This window comes from Garra rufa, chromosome 25 (assembly GCF_049309525.1).
Source record: "Garra rufa chromosome 25, GarRuf1.0, whole genome shotgun sequence".
Lineage (NCBI taxonomy): Eukaryota > Metazoa > Chordata > Actinopteri > Cypriniformes > Cyprinidae > Garra > Garra rufa.
The window spans coordinates 5341202-5357678 of NC_133385.1; the positions used below are offsets into that span (position 1 = coordinate 5341202).

At 32.7% G+C, this 16477-nt stretch overlaps 1 protein-coding gene across 1 annotated transcript in view; it reads right to left on the reverse strand.

The window, feature by feature from the left end:
* Positions 1-5222: 5222 nt before the first annotated feature.
* The window catches only part of slc6a13 (solute carrier family 6 member 13), a 27345-nt gene continuing 16090 nt past the window's right edge, over positions 5223-16477 (reverse strand). The window contains exons 9-14 of the mRNA XM_073832052.1: positions 12683-12795; positions 12348-12485; positions 12141-12243; positions 9373-9473; positions 7745-7915; positions 5223-6085 (exon numbers count right to left, since the gene is read on the reverse strand). Of these exons, the coding sequence (XP_073688153.1) occupies positions 5921-6085; positions 7745-7915; positions 9373-9473; positions 12141-12243; positions 12348-12485; positions 12683-12795 (791 nt within the window). The 3' untranslated portion in view covers positions 5223-5920. The remainder of the gene's footprint in view (positions 6086-7744; positions 7916-9372; positions 9474-12140; positions 12244-12347; positions 12486-12682; positions 12796-16477) is intronic.

Consider the following 16477-nt stretch of genomic DNA (forward strand, 5'->3'; position numbering starts at 1 on the left):
TTATTTGATGACTCACGTCATTTTTAAACTCGTTTGACTTTCTTTTTTTATTACATGAAACCCCAAAAATATAAAATAAAGAAATAAAATAAAATAAAATATTAACAGCTCTCGTCAATGTTAAAATGACCGAAACAGCCAATCAAATCAAAGAAGGCGGGGCTTACCGTAAAAGAAAACGTCTGCCTCAGTGGTCAATCAAATAAAAGTAGGCGGGGCTTAGCGTTCACAGACGCGGAACATGAATTCCCGCGCAGCGCTTTTTTTTCAATTTCAACGGCCAACTACAAACTTGAGGTAAGATGTAAGTAGCTAAACATTTAATAAATGACAACTGTTTATTAACAGAAATGTAAGTAATTTCCAGCGATCATACACGATATTCTGTTTGTTGTCAAATTCGGCCGTTTTGAATTGAAAATAGCCTATATTTTACGCGAATGTGACCCTGGATCACAAAACCAGTCATACATTTTCTGAAAACTGACTAAATAAGCTTTCCACTGATGACTATGACAATATTTGGTCGAAATACAATCTGAAACTACAACTATTTGAAAATCTGGAATCTGAGGGTGCAAAAAAATCCAAATATTGAGAAACTTGCCTTGAAAGTTGTCCAAATGAAGTTCTTAGCAATGCATATTACTAATCAGAAATTAAGTTTTGATATATTTATGGTAGGAAATTTACAAAATGTATTCATGGAACATGATCTTTATTTAATATCCTAATGATTTTTGGTATTTAATCATTTCAACCCATACCCCAATGTATTGTTGGCTACTGCTACAAATATACCAGTTACTTTTATAAGTAATGCATTACAATATTGAGTTACTCCCTAAAAAACTAATTACGTTAGTTACTTTTTATAGAAAGTAATGCATTGCGTTACTTTTGTGTTACTTTTTAAATCTGGGCAGGGCTGGCTTGCTTGTTTTTAATATAAAAAGTTATATTTTTGGCAAATGTAAAAGCCGTTTTACATCAAAAGCCTCAGGCTTAGAGAAAACTACATTTTTGTCTGTATTAGGGTTTCAAAAAAAGTGGAACATTTCCAGTAAATTTCGGAAACATTCTAGAAACTTTGGAATCTTCCAGGGATTTTTGGAATGGGATTTTCCACCCCTTTGCAACCCTAGTCTGTATATAGACCGCAGAAGAAAATGTCAACTCTTATGGATGAACTGGATCATCGAAGGTTGGCAGCAAAGACACTGGCTAATAAAATGGGCTTAAATACATAAAGGATAGTATTATATAACATATTTAATTATTGCAGGTTTGCGACATATTCAGAGTTGAATTTTACTGTTTTTGAAGAATACTGAATCTGTTTTTTGTGAGTGAGATGAATTAATGCATATTAAAGTAACTCCCGATATCTCTCAACATGAGACAGGAGAGCTTTTAATCAATAAACGGGAGAAAAAGTAACTAGTTTTAGTCATTTTCTTGTCAATTAAAAAGAAATGTGTTACTTTACTAGTTACTTGGAAAATGTAATCTTATTATGTAACTCGTGTTACTTGCGTTACCCCCAACACTGCTCACGACTGGTTTTGTGGACAAGGGTCACATATGACAACTGTTTATTAATAGAAATGTAAGTAATATTCAGCGATCATGCACAATTGTATTTTGTTTGTTGTCAAATTTGGCCATTTTATGTTTAAAGTAGCCTTTTTACATAATTCATGTAGATAATGTGCTTCATAATTGAATGTGAGAGACTCACATAAATAGATAAGGCATACGATTAAGACTGAATGTGCATATTTTAAAATAAAAACATGGTAATAATTTGGATTGATTAGGCCTACAATAGGTTCTTGTTCTTTTATTACGGTTTCTTTTTTGTTATTACCTTTAAATCCTTTAATACCTCAAAATAATTTATAACATCCCCCAATAAAAATGGCCTTGGAAACAAACTTTTGCACACGTTTTTATGTTCCACTGAAGTAATAAAATCAAAGAAATACAGGTTTTAAAAGACATGAGGGTGAATAAATGATGAAAAAATACAGCTGCAATCGAAATTATTCAACCCCCAGGAGACTGCAGTACTCTACAATTACAAGCTTTTCTGACAATTCAGGACTTGCATCTATAACAGATTACTGCCATATTAAAATTGATAATCAATATGTGACCCTGGACCACAAAACCAGTCTTAAGTCGCTGGGGTATATTTGTAGCAATAGCCAAAAATACATTGTATGGGTCAAAATTATAGATTTTTCTTTTATGCCAAAAATCATTAGGAAATTAAGTAAAGATCATGTTCCATGAAGATTTTTTGTAAAATTCCTACTGTAAATATATCAAAATGTAATTTTTGATTAGTAATATGCATAGTTAAGAACCTAATTTGGACAACTTTAAAGGTGATTTTCTCAGTATTTAGATTTTTTTGCACCCTCAGATTCCAGATTTTCAAATAGATGTATCTCGGCCAAATATCGTCCTATCCTAACAAACCATACATCAATAGAAAGCTTATTTATTGAGCTTTCATATGATGTATACATCTCAGTTTTGTAAAATTTAACCTTAAGACTGGTTTTGTGGTCCAGGGTCACATATATATTATAATATTTTTGAGTTCTAGGAATTTGTAATAACACAGCTATGTCATAATTATTCAACATTGCTGTTTTTTAGTCACTTATTTGTATGGTGAGGAACAAAATGGTCTTAAAACACAATTTAACCTTTAGAAACTCTGTTAGAAAACAGAATTAGCTTGAGCTGTCATACATACAGTGACAGAAGCTATAGAGAAGAAATCATTTTATTAACTAAGAAAGTCTAAGTCTATATGAAGATTTCCAAGACATACCAGAAAACCTTTGAGAGTTTTGAAGAAAAAGTACAATATCATAAAATTCGATCAGAACGACTGAGGAGCCAAAGATCTTTAGGATGATCCAATGAAAGGTGAAAAAACAGAGTATAAGATGAACACAAGACATGGATTTCATGTTGGGGCATCTTGCCAAATGCCACTCTTGACCAAGAAGAACGCTGAATGGAATATGCTAAAAGTCATTTGGATAGACCTGTGGAGTTCTGGAAGAATGTTTTATGGAGTGATGGGACCAAACTGGAACTTTTTGGACCTATGGATCAGCATTATGTCTGGTAAAAAAAAAAAGGCAAAGCTAATAAGCAGAAGAACACCATCTCCATTGACAAACTTGGAGGTGGATCAGTCCTGTTATGGGGTTGTTTTACTGTAGCAGGAAAATCATGACCTTATAAAGCACATCATGGATTATTTTGAAACATCAGGCCATTTTGGTGCAAAACCTAAAGCTGATGATCAATGGACTTTCCTGCAGGTCAATCATTCCATAGTAAACATACAAATCTTACGATTGGGTCATGTTCTTGAGTGGTCTGTTCAGTCTTCAGATTTAATTCTCATTGAAAACACTTGGTTGGATTTGAAGAATAGAGGGGCAAAGTGAAAACCAAAGATTATCAGTGATCTCAAAGCTTTTTCAGGCGAGGAATGGTCCAAGATTGCAGTAGAGAGGTGACAGAAGCACTTCTTTTAAAGAACAAAAGATTCGGCACAAGATGTGACTTTTGGGGGTTGAATAATTTTGAACATGAACGTTTAGAGCCAATTTGGTCATTTTCGTCATCATTCATCAACTTGTGTTCTTAGAAGTACTCAAATGTGTATTAATACACTTTCTCTAAAAGTGTACTGATGCCTTTGTTGAATTCTTTTCACAAAAATGTAGTTCTCCGCTGCAAAATGCTTTGCAGGTCAAGGGGGTTGAATAATTTTTATTGCAACTGTATATTCGAGTGTGCTATTCCGTAATATCAATTCCAGAGTTAAACAGCTTATTCAGATCCAACCCTTTACTCCGTCATTTTAAGATACAGGAGGCTTTGGGTGCTTGCATTACAGAGAATCTTCCTGTTTTACTTCAGACTTTCTGAATCTACTGGTAACACTCATATTTGGCCAGGGTTAGATCGTAGAAATTCTACTTTTGTGTCAATATTACTGAGAGCAGAATATTACATCCTAAAAGCAGCACGTAAAACCAAAATGCTTAAATCAGAGCATGTTTAATTAGATTCTTTTAAGGCAAAACATCCAAGGTGAATAGGGTTGAAAAAAATAAAAATAAAAATAAAAATAATATATCGCTATACTTCCCAAGTTGATTGGGAATGATAAAAGATATTATGGAAAGCCAAATAGCTCTAAAATCTTAGTGGCACGTTGAAAAATCAAATCAAATCTAAGATTACTAGATTAAAGTCAAAATATTGGGAGAATAAAGTCGAAATTACAAGAATAAAGTCAAAATACTACAAGAATAAAGTTGAAATACTACGAGATAAAGTCAACTTTTTATGAGATATATATGAAATATTTCAACTTTATTCTTGTAATTTCGACTTTATTCTCAAAACATTTTGACTTTTTTTCCGTAATATTTTGACGTTATTCTCGTAATATTTAGACTTTATTCTTGTAATATATTTCGACTTTATTCTCAAAACATTTTGACTATTTTTGTAATATTTAGACTTTATTCTCGTAATATTTTAACATTATTCTCGTAATATTTAGACTTTATTCTTGTAATTTAGACTTTATTCTCTAAACATTTTGACTTTATTCTTCAAACATTTCAATTTTATTCTTGAAACATTTCAACTTTGTTCTCATAATTTTGAATTTCGACATTATTCTTGTAATATTTTGACTTTATTCTTGTAATTTTTACTTTATTCTCAAAATATTTAGACTTTATTTTCATAATATATTTCGACTTTATTCTCATAATTTAGACTTTATTTTCTAAACATTTAAACTTTATTCTTGAAACATTTCAAAGTCAAAATCCTCATAATTTTGACTTTATTTTCAAAATATTTTGACATTATTCTCATAATATTTTGAAATATATTTATATTCTTGAAATATTTCGACTTCTTTCTTGTAATATTTTAGCTTTATTCTTGTAATTTTTACTTTATTCTCAAAATATTTAGACTTTATTTTCATAATATATTTCGACTTTATTCTCATAATTTAGACTTTATTTTCTAAACATTTAAACTTTATTCTTGAAACATTTCAAAGTCAAAATCCTCATAATTTTGACTTTATTTTCAAAATATTTTGACATTATTCTCATAATATTTTGAAATATATTTATATGCTTGAAATATTTCGACTTCTTTCTTGTAATATTTTAGCTTTATTCTTGAAATATTACAACTTTAATCCTGAAATCTTTTTTTTTTTTTTTTTACGTGGCACTATCACGCTGTCATCGAAAACTGACCAGTGCATGAAAACTGTTTTTGCTTAAAAATGTGTCTTGCCCATAATGCACATCCAATGAAATTTGACATAAATTAACTCTAAAGTAACTCTAGCTCAAATGTACAACTTTATTCTCCTAATATTTTAACTTTATTCTCATAATTTCGGCTTTATTCTCGAAACATTTGAACTTTCGACTTTATTTTTTAAATATTTCGACTCTTAATATTTTGACTTTATTCTTGTAATTTAATTTTTATTCTCAAAATATTACAACTTTAATCTCGTAATCTTAGACTCTTAAACACAGTCATAGAAAAAAGACCCTTCACTTTTCTCTTATGTTTAACTTTAAAATAAGTGATTACATTGACTTTCGACATTCTGCTGTCTATAATATTGACACTAACTAGCTTTTTGTAAGCTCTGACCAATGAGAGCAAGCATGAAGCTCTTCAAATCCCCTCTTAGACTGGAGAGGTGGAGCGTCACCCTGGCGTGTCTGTCGTTTTGCTTATTTGGCTGCCAGTACTGTGTGAGGTATCATGGGAAGGTTTAGAAGCACCACCCTCGGGGAAACATACAGTGGTCCGTCACGGGACAGCCGGGCTAACAGTGCGACTCCTTCTCGCTGACAGGGAAGTACCCGTCTTTGGTCGGACTGCTTCGCTGGCGAAGAGTGTCGCCGTCGGCTGCAAAGATGGCTTGAAGTTTCTCCTGTTCTCGTCTGGTTTTGGGCAGCTCCGGCGAGGGAGTGATGAGCTTGTAAAAACGCTGAGGAGAAAAAAGCCCAGAGGTTTGTTATTGTTAATTTAGATATTTCACATAAAAGATGTTTACATACAGTCCACAAGAGAAAATAATAGCTGAATTTATAAAAATGACCCCGTTTCAAAAGTTTACATACACATGATTCTTAATACTGTGTTGTTATCTGAATGATTCTCAGCTGTTTTTTTGTTTAGTGATAGTTGTTCATGAGTCTCTTGTTTGTTCTGAACAGTTAAACTGCCTGCTGTTCTTCAGAAAAGTCCTTCAGGTCCCACAAATTCTTTGGTTTTCCAGCATTTTTGTGTATTTGAACCCTTTCCAAACAATGACTGCATGATTTTGAGATCCATCTTTTCACACTGAGGACAACTGAGGGACTCAAATGCAACTATTACAGAAGGTTCAAACACTCACTGATGCTTCAGAAGGAAACACCATGCATTAGGAGCCAGGGAGTGAAAACTTTTGAACAGAATGTGTACATTTTTCTTAATTTGCCTAAATATCATATGTGACCCTGGACCACAAAACCAGTCATAAGGTAAAATTTTACAAAACTGAGATTTATACATCATATGAAAGCTCAATAAATAAGCTTTCTATTGATGCATAGTTTGTTAGGATAGAACAATATTTGACCGAGATACATCTATTTGAAAATCAGGAATCTGAGGGTGCAAAAAAATCAAAATACTGAGAAAATCACCTTTAAAGTTGACCAAATTAGGTTCTTAACAATGCATTTTACAAATCAAAAATTACATTTTGATATATTTACAGTAGGAATTTTACAAAAAATCTTCATTTCACATGATCTTTACTTAATTTCCTAATGATTTTTGGCATAAAAGAAAAATCAAAAATTTTGACCCATGCAATGTATTTTTGGCTATTGCTACAAATATATCCCAGCGACTTAAGACTGGTTTTGTGGTCCAGGGTCACATATTGTTTTCATTTAATACTGCCCCTTCAGAACCTACAGAAGATACTTAGATGTTTCTAAGAAGGCAAAATAAGATCTTCAAATTCAAAAGTTTTCACCCCCGGCTCTTAATGCATGGTGTTTCCTTCTGGAGCATCAGTGAGTGTTTGAACCTTCAGTAATAGTTGCATATGAGTCCCTCAGTTGTCCTCAGTGTGAAAAGATGGATCTCAAAAACATACAGTCATTGCTGGAAAGGATTCAAATACACAAAGATGCTGGAAAACCAAAGAATTTGTGGGTCCTAAAGGACTTTTCTGAAGAACAGCAGGCAGTTTAACTGTTCAGGACAAACAAGGGACTCATGAACAACTATCACTAAACAAAAAAACACAGCTGTGGATCATTCAGGTAACAACACAATATTAAGATTTAGGTGTGTGTACATTTTTAAACATTTTTATAAATTCAGCTATTATTTTCTGTTGTTGACTATATGTAAACATCTTTTATGTGAAACAATTACATGCATTTTGTATGATCCCTCTGATTTTGGTAAAATAATTACCATTTTTAATCATTCTGAAAGGGGGATGCAAACTTTCGACCTCAACTGTATAGTGCTATTGTGAATCAAGAAGTGTATGCATACTGCACATGTTATACAAGCTACTGTAAGGGCAGTATTTCAGCATGTTATTTCTTCTGTTACGTCAGATTGAGTTAGTGTCACTCACCTCTCGCAGTGAACCTTTGGCCCTGCTCAGTTTAGAAACAGCCCACAGCGGGATGCAAACCATAGAGGAGAGCGCCAGCAGCCAGCCGAGAGCGTAACCCCACCACGGGTACACATACTCGTTATTATACTTCAGAGGAGTGTATTTGATCAGGGAAAATGCAAACGTACCCTGTCAAGACAAGCGGTGGAAATAAGATTAGAGCGGTTGATCTTTAGATCTTGTGATCTTTCTACAAATGCATATGCAACCAAAGTCTTTAGCAGTTGCATCATGATGCATCCACACCAGTAGATGTCACTATAAAGCCCAAGAACACTGTTTTGGTACTTAATGCATCTTTAAATGTACTGTAGATGTACTGTAGATTACTTAAAGTTGGTCCAAATTTTGAGGCATTCAAAATTGATATCAATCCTTCAAGCAGCTGAAAAAATAGATTGCTGTAAAACTCTCCAAATTATATATTGGCTAAGCCGACTTAAGTTTAATTTAATTTGTTATATATTTAACAGCAAAAACAGTAACATTTTGAAATAGTTTTACTATATAATATATCTGTTTTCTGTTTGAATACATTTTAAAATGTAATTTATTCCTGTGATTTTTACTCCAGTCACATCATTCGAATATTCTGATCTGCTGCTCAAAAGAACATTCATTATTATTATTATTATTATTATTTTGTTGAAAACAGCTGAATAGAATTTTTCAGGTTTCTTTGATGAATAGAAAGTTCAGAAGAACAGCATTTATCTGCAATAGAAATCTTTTGTAACATTGTCTTTATCATCACTTTTGATCAATTTAAAGCATCCTTGCTAAATAAAAGCATTAATTTCTATTAAATGAATGGTATAGTGTAAAACATTACTCAACTGTTTTAAATAGTGATGATAAAAATAATAATAAATGTTTCTTGAGCAGTAAATCAGCATATTAGAATGATTTCTGAAGGATCATGTGACACTGAAGACTGGAGTAATGATGTTGAAAATTTAGCTTTGATCATAGGAATAAATTACATTTTAAAATATATTAAAATAGAACGAACGCAGTTGTTTTAAATCATAAAAAATATTTTACAATATTATTGCTTTTGCTGTATTTTGGATCAAATAAATAACAGACATTATCATTGTTCTACGCAATCACAACAAATACATAAATACATACTACCCGTCAAAAGTTTGGAATAATTAATTTAAAAAAATAATGAACAGTTCAAAATTATTAAATTACATTTTAATAGCTCATTTACATTTTTAAATACATGCAATTTTTAATATATATTTACATTAAATAAATATATATTTATATATATAATTTTTTAAATATATATTTTTTAAATCTTTTAAATTTGAATTTTAAATTGTAATAATATTTGACATTTAACATATTTTTGATCAAATAAATGCAGCCTTTGTTTTGCATTAGGCACATCTTTAAAAAAGATTTTTAAAAATTGAATTATTCCAAACTTTTGACTGGTAGTATGTATTTATGTATTTGTTGTGATTGCGTATAACAATGATAATGCCTGTTATTTTAGGAGGTTTAATAAAGGTTTAAAAACCTTTTAACAATTATTTTGAAGGTACATGAAGTATAGAAGGTAAGTGACTCACAAAACATGTGGCAGGGGTAAAAAATAGCCAGCAGTATTTAATATACGGCCCAGGGCGGTAACCAATCATGTCCTCGATATTGTCATAAAACCGATTAGCACCTGAGAAGCAACAAAAAAAAGCAAGGATATTACAAAAAATGTAACAGATATCAGATTAGTACTGTTTTAAAACCTTTAGCATTTATGTAATTTATTTAACACAATATGTGACCCTGAACCTCAATTTTGAAATTTAGATTTACACATAATCTGAAATCTGAATTAACAAGCCAGTGATGTATGGTTTGTTAGGACAGGACAATATCTGGCCAAGATACAACTATTTGAAAATCTGAGGGTACAAAAAAAATCTAAATATTGAGAATATTGCCTGTAAAGTTGTCCAAATTAAGTTATCAATGCATATTACTATTCAAAAATTAATATATTTTAATATATTTAAAATAAGAAAAATACAAAATATCTTCATATCCTAATGCTTTTTGGCATTAAAAGAAAAATCAATAATTTTGACCCATACAATGTATTTTTGTAGCTATTTGGCCAAGCACTGAAGGTGCGAAGGCACCTTTTCAAATCGTTGGCGTTCTTATTATTCTTCCTCCGTTTCTGCTACAGAGTCTATGGCAGCCCATAGAACCGCTTGCGGGAAAGTTGTGAAATTTGGCATACTAATAGAGAACAGTCTGAACTATCGCCATAGCAAATTTGGAGTCTTTAACTCAAACTCTTTAGTGTCACCAGTTGTCCAAAATTTCACTCATATTTATGCTAATAACTTTTGAACCATAAGGCACAAAACCAACGTTTTTTAATTGTTGAAAAACCTACTTTTCGAACTCGTTTGTCTGATTTTCACCAAAATTGGCTCAGTTCATCTTCAGACCATGCTGGCAAAAAGTTATGGAATTCAAGTTGATTGGTCAAATTGTTCTCGAATAACGCACAAACGAATTCTACGAAAAAGCACGCAAAAATGGATGCGCCGCTACAAATTTTAGGCTTGATGCCAAAATGACTCTGAGGCTTTATCTCTGCAAAACTTTGACATAATGACACCAAACTTCAATTTACAATTAAAAAATCGTAAGGTTTATTTTTTTTCTATTTTTAATTGTTTGAAAAAAAAACCCTACTTTTTTTAACTCGTTCTAGACGGTTTGTCTGATTTTCACCAAAATTGGCTCAGATCATCTTTAGAGCATGCTGGCAAAAAGTTTCGAAATTGAAGTTGATTAGTCAAACCATTCTCGAATAACGCGTGAACAAATTCTACGAAAAGCATGCAAAAATGGACGTGAGGCTATATCTCTATAACGGTTTGTTATATTGAGACCAAATTTGGTGTGTGTTATAAACTGCATGACCTGAGTCTACCTGCAGTGTTTAGGCACAGTGCCACCTAGTGGTCAATGAAAAATGGCAACTTCTCAAAGGTTTGGCCAAAAATCTCAAAACTGTTCTCGTTAGATTCGGAGAAGCTGAACCATATCCAATTTTCCCATGTTAGCCATTTTGGGCGTAAGCCATTTTGAATTTGTCTTAAAATGCTATATTTTACGAATTGACATATCGTTACGAAACTCGGTATATGTCTCCGGCACCATGCCCTGACAGTACTCAAAAAGTTGGGTGGCAAAAATATAAGGAAATTTTGAAAAATGCTAAAAACTTCTGAAGAAAATGGCTTATTGCAATGAAAGTGATCTCAAAATATTCCTTTGGTCATGTCGACAACATAGATACCAATTATATTAAAGTTGGCCGAACTTCCTGTCTGCCATATTGATTTATGTTGAAAGACGTACTAGACCGTTGATCCGATTTTCACCAAAATTGAGTCAGATCATCTTCAGACTGTGCTGACAAAAAGTTATGAAATTCAAGTTAATTAGTCAAACTGTTCTCGAATAACGCACAAATGAATTCTACGAAAAGCACGCAAAAATGGATGTGAGGCTATATCTCCACAACGGTTTGTCATATTGAGACCAAATTTGGTGTGTGTTATAAACTGCATGACCTAACTCTACCTGCAGTGTTTTGGCTCAGTGCCACCTAGTGGTCAGAAGATATGAAATTTGGTATTTTAGCTTATAACTTCTCAATGGTTTGGCCAAAATTCTAGTTACATTCAGAGGTGCATGCTGAGTGAAACCATCCAATTTTCTCATGTTAGCTATTTTGGGTGTCAGCCATTTTGAAGTTTGTCATAAAATGCTATATTTACAAACGCACTGACGTAACATTACGAAACTAGGTATGTGTCTTCAGCACTATGCCCTGACAGCACTCAAACTGTTTGGTGGCAGCATCACTTTGTGGTCTAAAGTTATAAGGAAATTTTACAAAATTCTAATAACTTCTGAAGAAAATGGCTTATTGTAATGAAAGTGATTTCTTTGGTGATGCCGACAACATAGATACCAATTATACCATAGTTGGCTGAACTTCCTGTCCGCCATATTACTTTATGTTGAAAACCTACTTTTTTTTTTAACTCTCCCCAGACCGTTTGTGCAATTTTCACCAAAATCAAGTCAGATCATCTTCAGACCGTGCTGACAAAAAGTTATGGATTTCATGATGATAGATAAAACCGTTGCCCCGTAATTGCTGCTTGCAGCTATATTGCTATGAATATATCTGTGCTACTTAAGACTGTTTTATGGTCCAGGGTCACATATTTTAAAACTGTCATTTTCTTACGTTCTGCATCAAATGCACAGGCGCTAAAACAGCATGGCAATATAACAGGCGTCTCACCGTATATCCAAGCGATGCAGACAGTCTCAAAAACAGCTACAAAGAGTAAACACATCCCACTGGCTGCGTAGTAATCAAACAGCTGGAAGACATACATTCCACCCTGACAGACAGACAGACAGACAGAGACAATTTATAAATCTGCCAATTATATAAATCAACTTTAGAAATGATTCCACATCAGAGTCAGATGAGATTGTCCAGTACCTCTGTGAGCATAATGAGACCCACGAGGAACGACACGATGGCCACGACAAGGATCAGCAGTTCTCTGCGGTTCTTCTGGCGGAAAAAAGTCGGGTACATGTCCACCATAGCCGTGACCAGACTCTCCACACACACAAACTAGAGCAGATGAACAAAACCACATCAGAACTCTGTGTTTATTCTGGCTTATTGACTATTACTAGCCACTTGAGAAATTATGTCTCAATTTTTGCTTAAAATTACGTTGCATGCGTGCTTAGGGTTATGCACAAAATAAAATGTTGAAATGCGTGCATTAAATGTGAAGCACAAAAACTGTATAACAAGATTTATACCTGACTGTCTAACCCCAATAGGACAATCATGATAAAAAAGAAACAAGCCCACAGTGGAGAAATGGGCATCATGGACACCGCTCGTGGATACGCAATGAACGCCAAACCGGGACCTGAAAGAGAGCATGTCGAAAAAGACATTCCATAATTTATGACAGATTGCCTCTAATATGTTATTTGTTTGGTTGAAGGTAAATAGTCATCATATGGAGCACTACAAATAACCACAGTGTCTGAAACATGAACCCTCTGAACCTTTAGCGAGGAAAACCGATTAAACAGGCCTTGACATATTAAAAGAAAAAAAAGGGCCATTTACAAACAAACTTTAGCCAGACAAATGTGTACATTGGGACAGACAGCGATTAGTATGTTTGTGAGCTAAAGGTCGATTATCTAAAAATACCAGATTGGAAAATTTTATGGTTTACCATTGCTGTTATGCTGTGTGTGTGTATATCTATATACACTGCTGTTCAAAAGTTTGGGATCAGTTTTTTAAATGGCTTTTAAAGACGTGTCTTATGCTCATCAAGGTTGCATTTATTTGATCAAAAATACAGAAAAAAAAAACTAATATTTTGAAATATTATTTCAAAGTTTGAATTGTTTTCTATGGGAATGTTTTTTAAAAAAAAAAAATTTATTCCTGATAATTTTTCAGCATGATAACTCCAGTCTTCGGTGTCACGTGAACCTTCGGAAATCATTTTAATATGCTGATTTATTATCAATGATGAAAACAGTTGTGCTGCTTAATATTTAGTTGGAACCTAAAAGTTGAAAAGAACAGCGTTTATTTAGATAGAAATCTTTTTGAACAATGTAAACTACCATCTAAAAGTTTTGGGTCAAACTTTTTATTCCTTTTTTCCCTTTTTTCACCAAGGATGTGTTAAATTAATACAATTAGATTAAAATTAGATAATGAGCCACATACGATCGAGTCAGAGTCAGAGCCCTTTAGACACAAACTAGTAGAACTGTACTTCAAATAAAGAACTTTATGCTGACCGGATTGTTAGTTAATCATTTACAAGTCAATATATGGACAGCGATTAAAAAAAAAGAAAAGTGAACTGATTTGGTTCCCCCAACTTTTTATCAGTGCAACCACTGCAAAAAGGTTAGTCTAGAGCACTGTTTAGGACTGGTTTGTGTTTCTATTTGCATCTGATTAATCATAGGCTTATTTATCTGAGAGTAGGTACCTCTTTTACATGAAAAAAAAAAACAGGAATTTTTAGGAATCATTTTCACAATATTAAACAAAAAAAAAAGACAATTTTCCCTGTTTATCACACTAGTTTGCTTTAATGTTTAATGAGGAAGTTTGCTTTTAAATGCTTTTATATTAATTCCCACTTGTCAAAAATGGCCGGCCATTGAAAGTGAATGGGGAAGATCACAAAAAACTTTATTTTGAAATGCTTTTATTTTCTGAAAAAGTCATAATGTGTTGAGTGTTCAGGAGCACAATATGCACTACATGCACTAGTTGTTTCTCTTACTGTCATTCTTCCCCATTCACTTGCAATAGCCTGACATTTTTGGCAAGTGTGACTACAATTTTGCACAAAATTAAAAGCAATTACAAGCAAACTTCCTGGTTAAACATTAAAGAGAAACAGTGCAAATTTTCACAATTTTATAATTAGGCTTACAGTTAATCAAATGCAAACAGAAACACAAAACCAGTCCTAAGTGAAATAAAACAAGTTGACAAAAAGACTGAATCCAATATTTGGTGATAATCTAGCATAATGAGAGATTTATAAGCAATTCCGGTCCGGTCATTTTTGACACACCACATGTGTGATTTTTTGCAATTTGCAAAAGATTATTTTTTCACTCAAAAAACAAGGTTCCTTCTTTCAGACAAATGAGGCCTATGATTAATCAGATGTAAATAGAAACATGAATCCAGTTCTAATTGGAAGAAAATAAGTTGGCAAAAAGATTGAATCCAATATTTGTTGATAATCTAGCATATATCGACAGATTTAAAAGCAACTGTTTGGAGTGCGGTCATTTTTGACACACCACAAGTGTGATTTTTTTGCAATTTTGTACAAAATAAAAGCATTTAAAAGCCAACTTCCTGAACATTACAGCACACTAGTGTGGGAAACAGTGCACATTTTTATAATTTTTTGTTTAACATTGTGAAAATTATTCATAAAAGTTAATTTTTTTCATTTAAAAAACAAGGTACCTACTCTCAGATAAATGAGGCCTACAATTAATCAGATGCAAATAGAAACAAGAAACCAGTCCTAACTGAAAGAAAATAAGTTTGTTATATTTGTTGATAATCTAGCATATTGATAGATTTATAAGCAATTGTTTGGAGTCCAGTCATTTTTGAACGGGAACACCACAAGTGTGACAGGGATCAAGATTTATAGTTTGAATAAATGTTCTTTTTAACCTTTTATTCATCAAGAATCCTGAAAAAAGAATCACGGATTCCAAAAAAACTGTTCAATAGCATGTTAGAATGATTTCTGAAGAATCATGTGATTCACTAAAAACTGATAAGTAATAGCTGATAAAAATTCAGCTTTGCATCACAGGAATACATAATATGTTGAAATATATTAATATAGAACACCATTATTTTAAACTGTAATAATATTTCACGGTATTTTTGTTCAAATGCAGCCTTGAAGAGCATATAAGAGTTTTTTAAAAAACATTAAAAATCTTACTGATCCTGAACATTGTGGCAGTGTGTAAATATATTAGAATAAATATATTAAATATAAGTAGTACATTTGTCAATTTACCATTGCTTTAATCTGTTCGTATATATCTAAGTATATATATTATGTTTAATATAAATTTATATTTATTACATAATAAAAAAAAAACATAATTGACATGCACATACATATAATGACATATTTTATTTACATTTCAGGTGCTATATAAAACTTATTATGAGCCATTCTACAGAATTGGTGCAAACTGCTGTCCCACAACCAAAAGACACATTTAAAAAGTATTTAAGTATCCAAATCTTAGATGTTTACAGATACTTTTATTATCTACAGGTGTGTGCCAAAAAATTAGAATATCGAGGGAAAGTCCATTTATTTCAATAATTTGTTTCAAAAAGTGAAACTTGTATGTTTTATTAGTTCACTACACACAAAGTGAAATATTTCAAGCCTTTATTTGTTTCAATTTTAATGATTATGGATTAAAGACAAAAAAAAAAACAAATCCAGTATTTCACAAAATTAGAATATTTCATGTGACCAATAAAAAAAGGATCTTTGGCCTTCTCAAGTGTGTTAATGTACTGTATTATGTCCTCAGTACTTTGTTGGGCCTCCTTTTGCACTAATTCCAGCATCAAGGTGGCGTGGCATGGAGGCCATCAGCCTTTGACACAGTTGAGGTGTTATGGAGCCCAAGTTGCTTTGATATTGGCCTTCAGCTCGTCTGTATTTCGGGGTCTCTGTTCCCTCATCATCTTTTTGACAATACCCCATAGATTTTCAATGGGGTTTAAGTCAGGCGAGTTTGCCGGCCAATCAAGTACAGTTATTCCATGGCTATTAAACCAGGTACTGGTAGTTTTGGCTTTGTGGGCAGCTGCCAAATCCTGCTGGAAAATAAAATCATCATCTCCAAAAAGCATGAAGGGCTCTAAAATTTCCTGGTAGACAGCTGCGTTGACTGTGGACTTGATAAAAGACAGTGGACCCACACCAGCAGATGACATGCTCCCCAAACCATCACTGACTGTGGAAACTTCACACTGGACTTTAAGCAGCTTGACTTTTG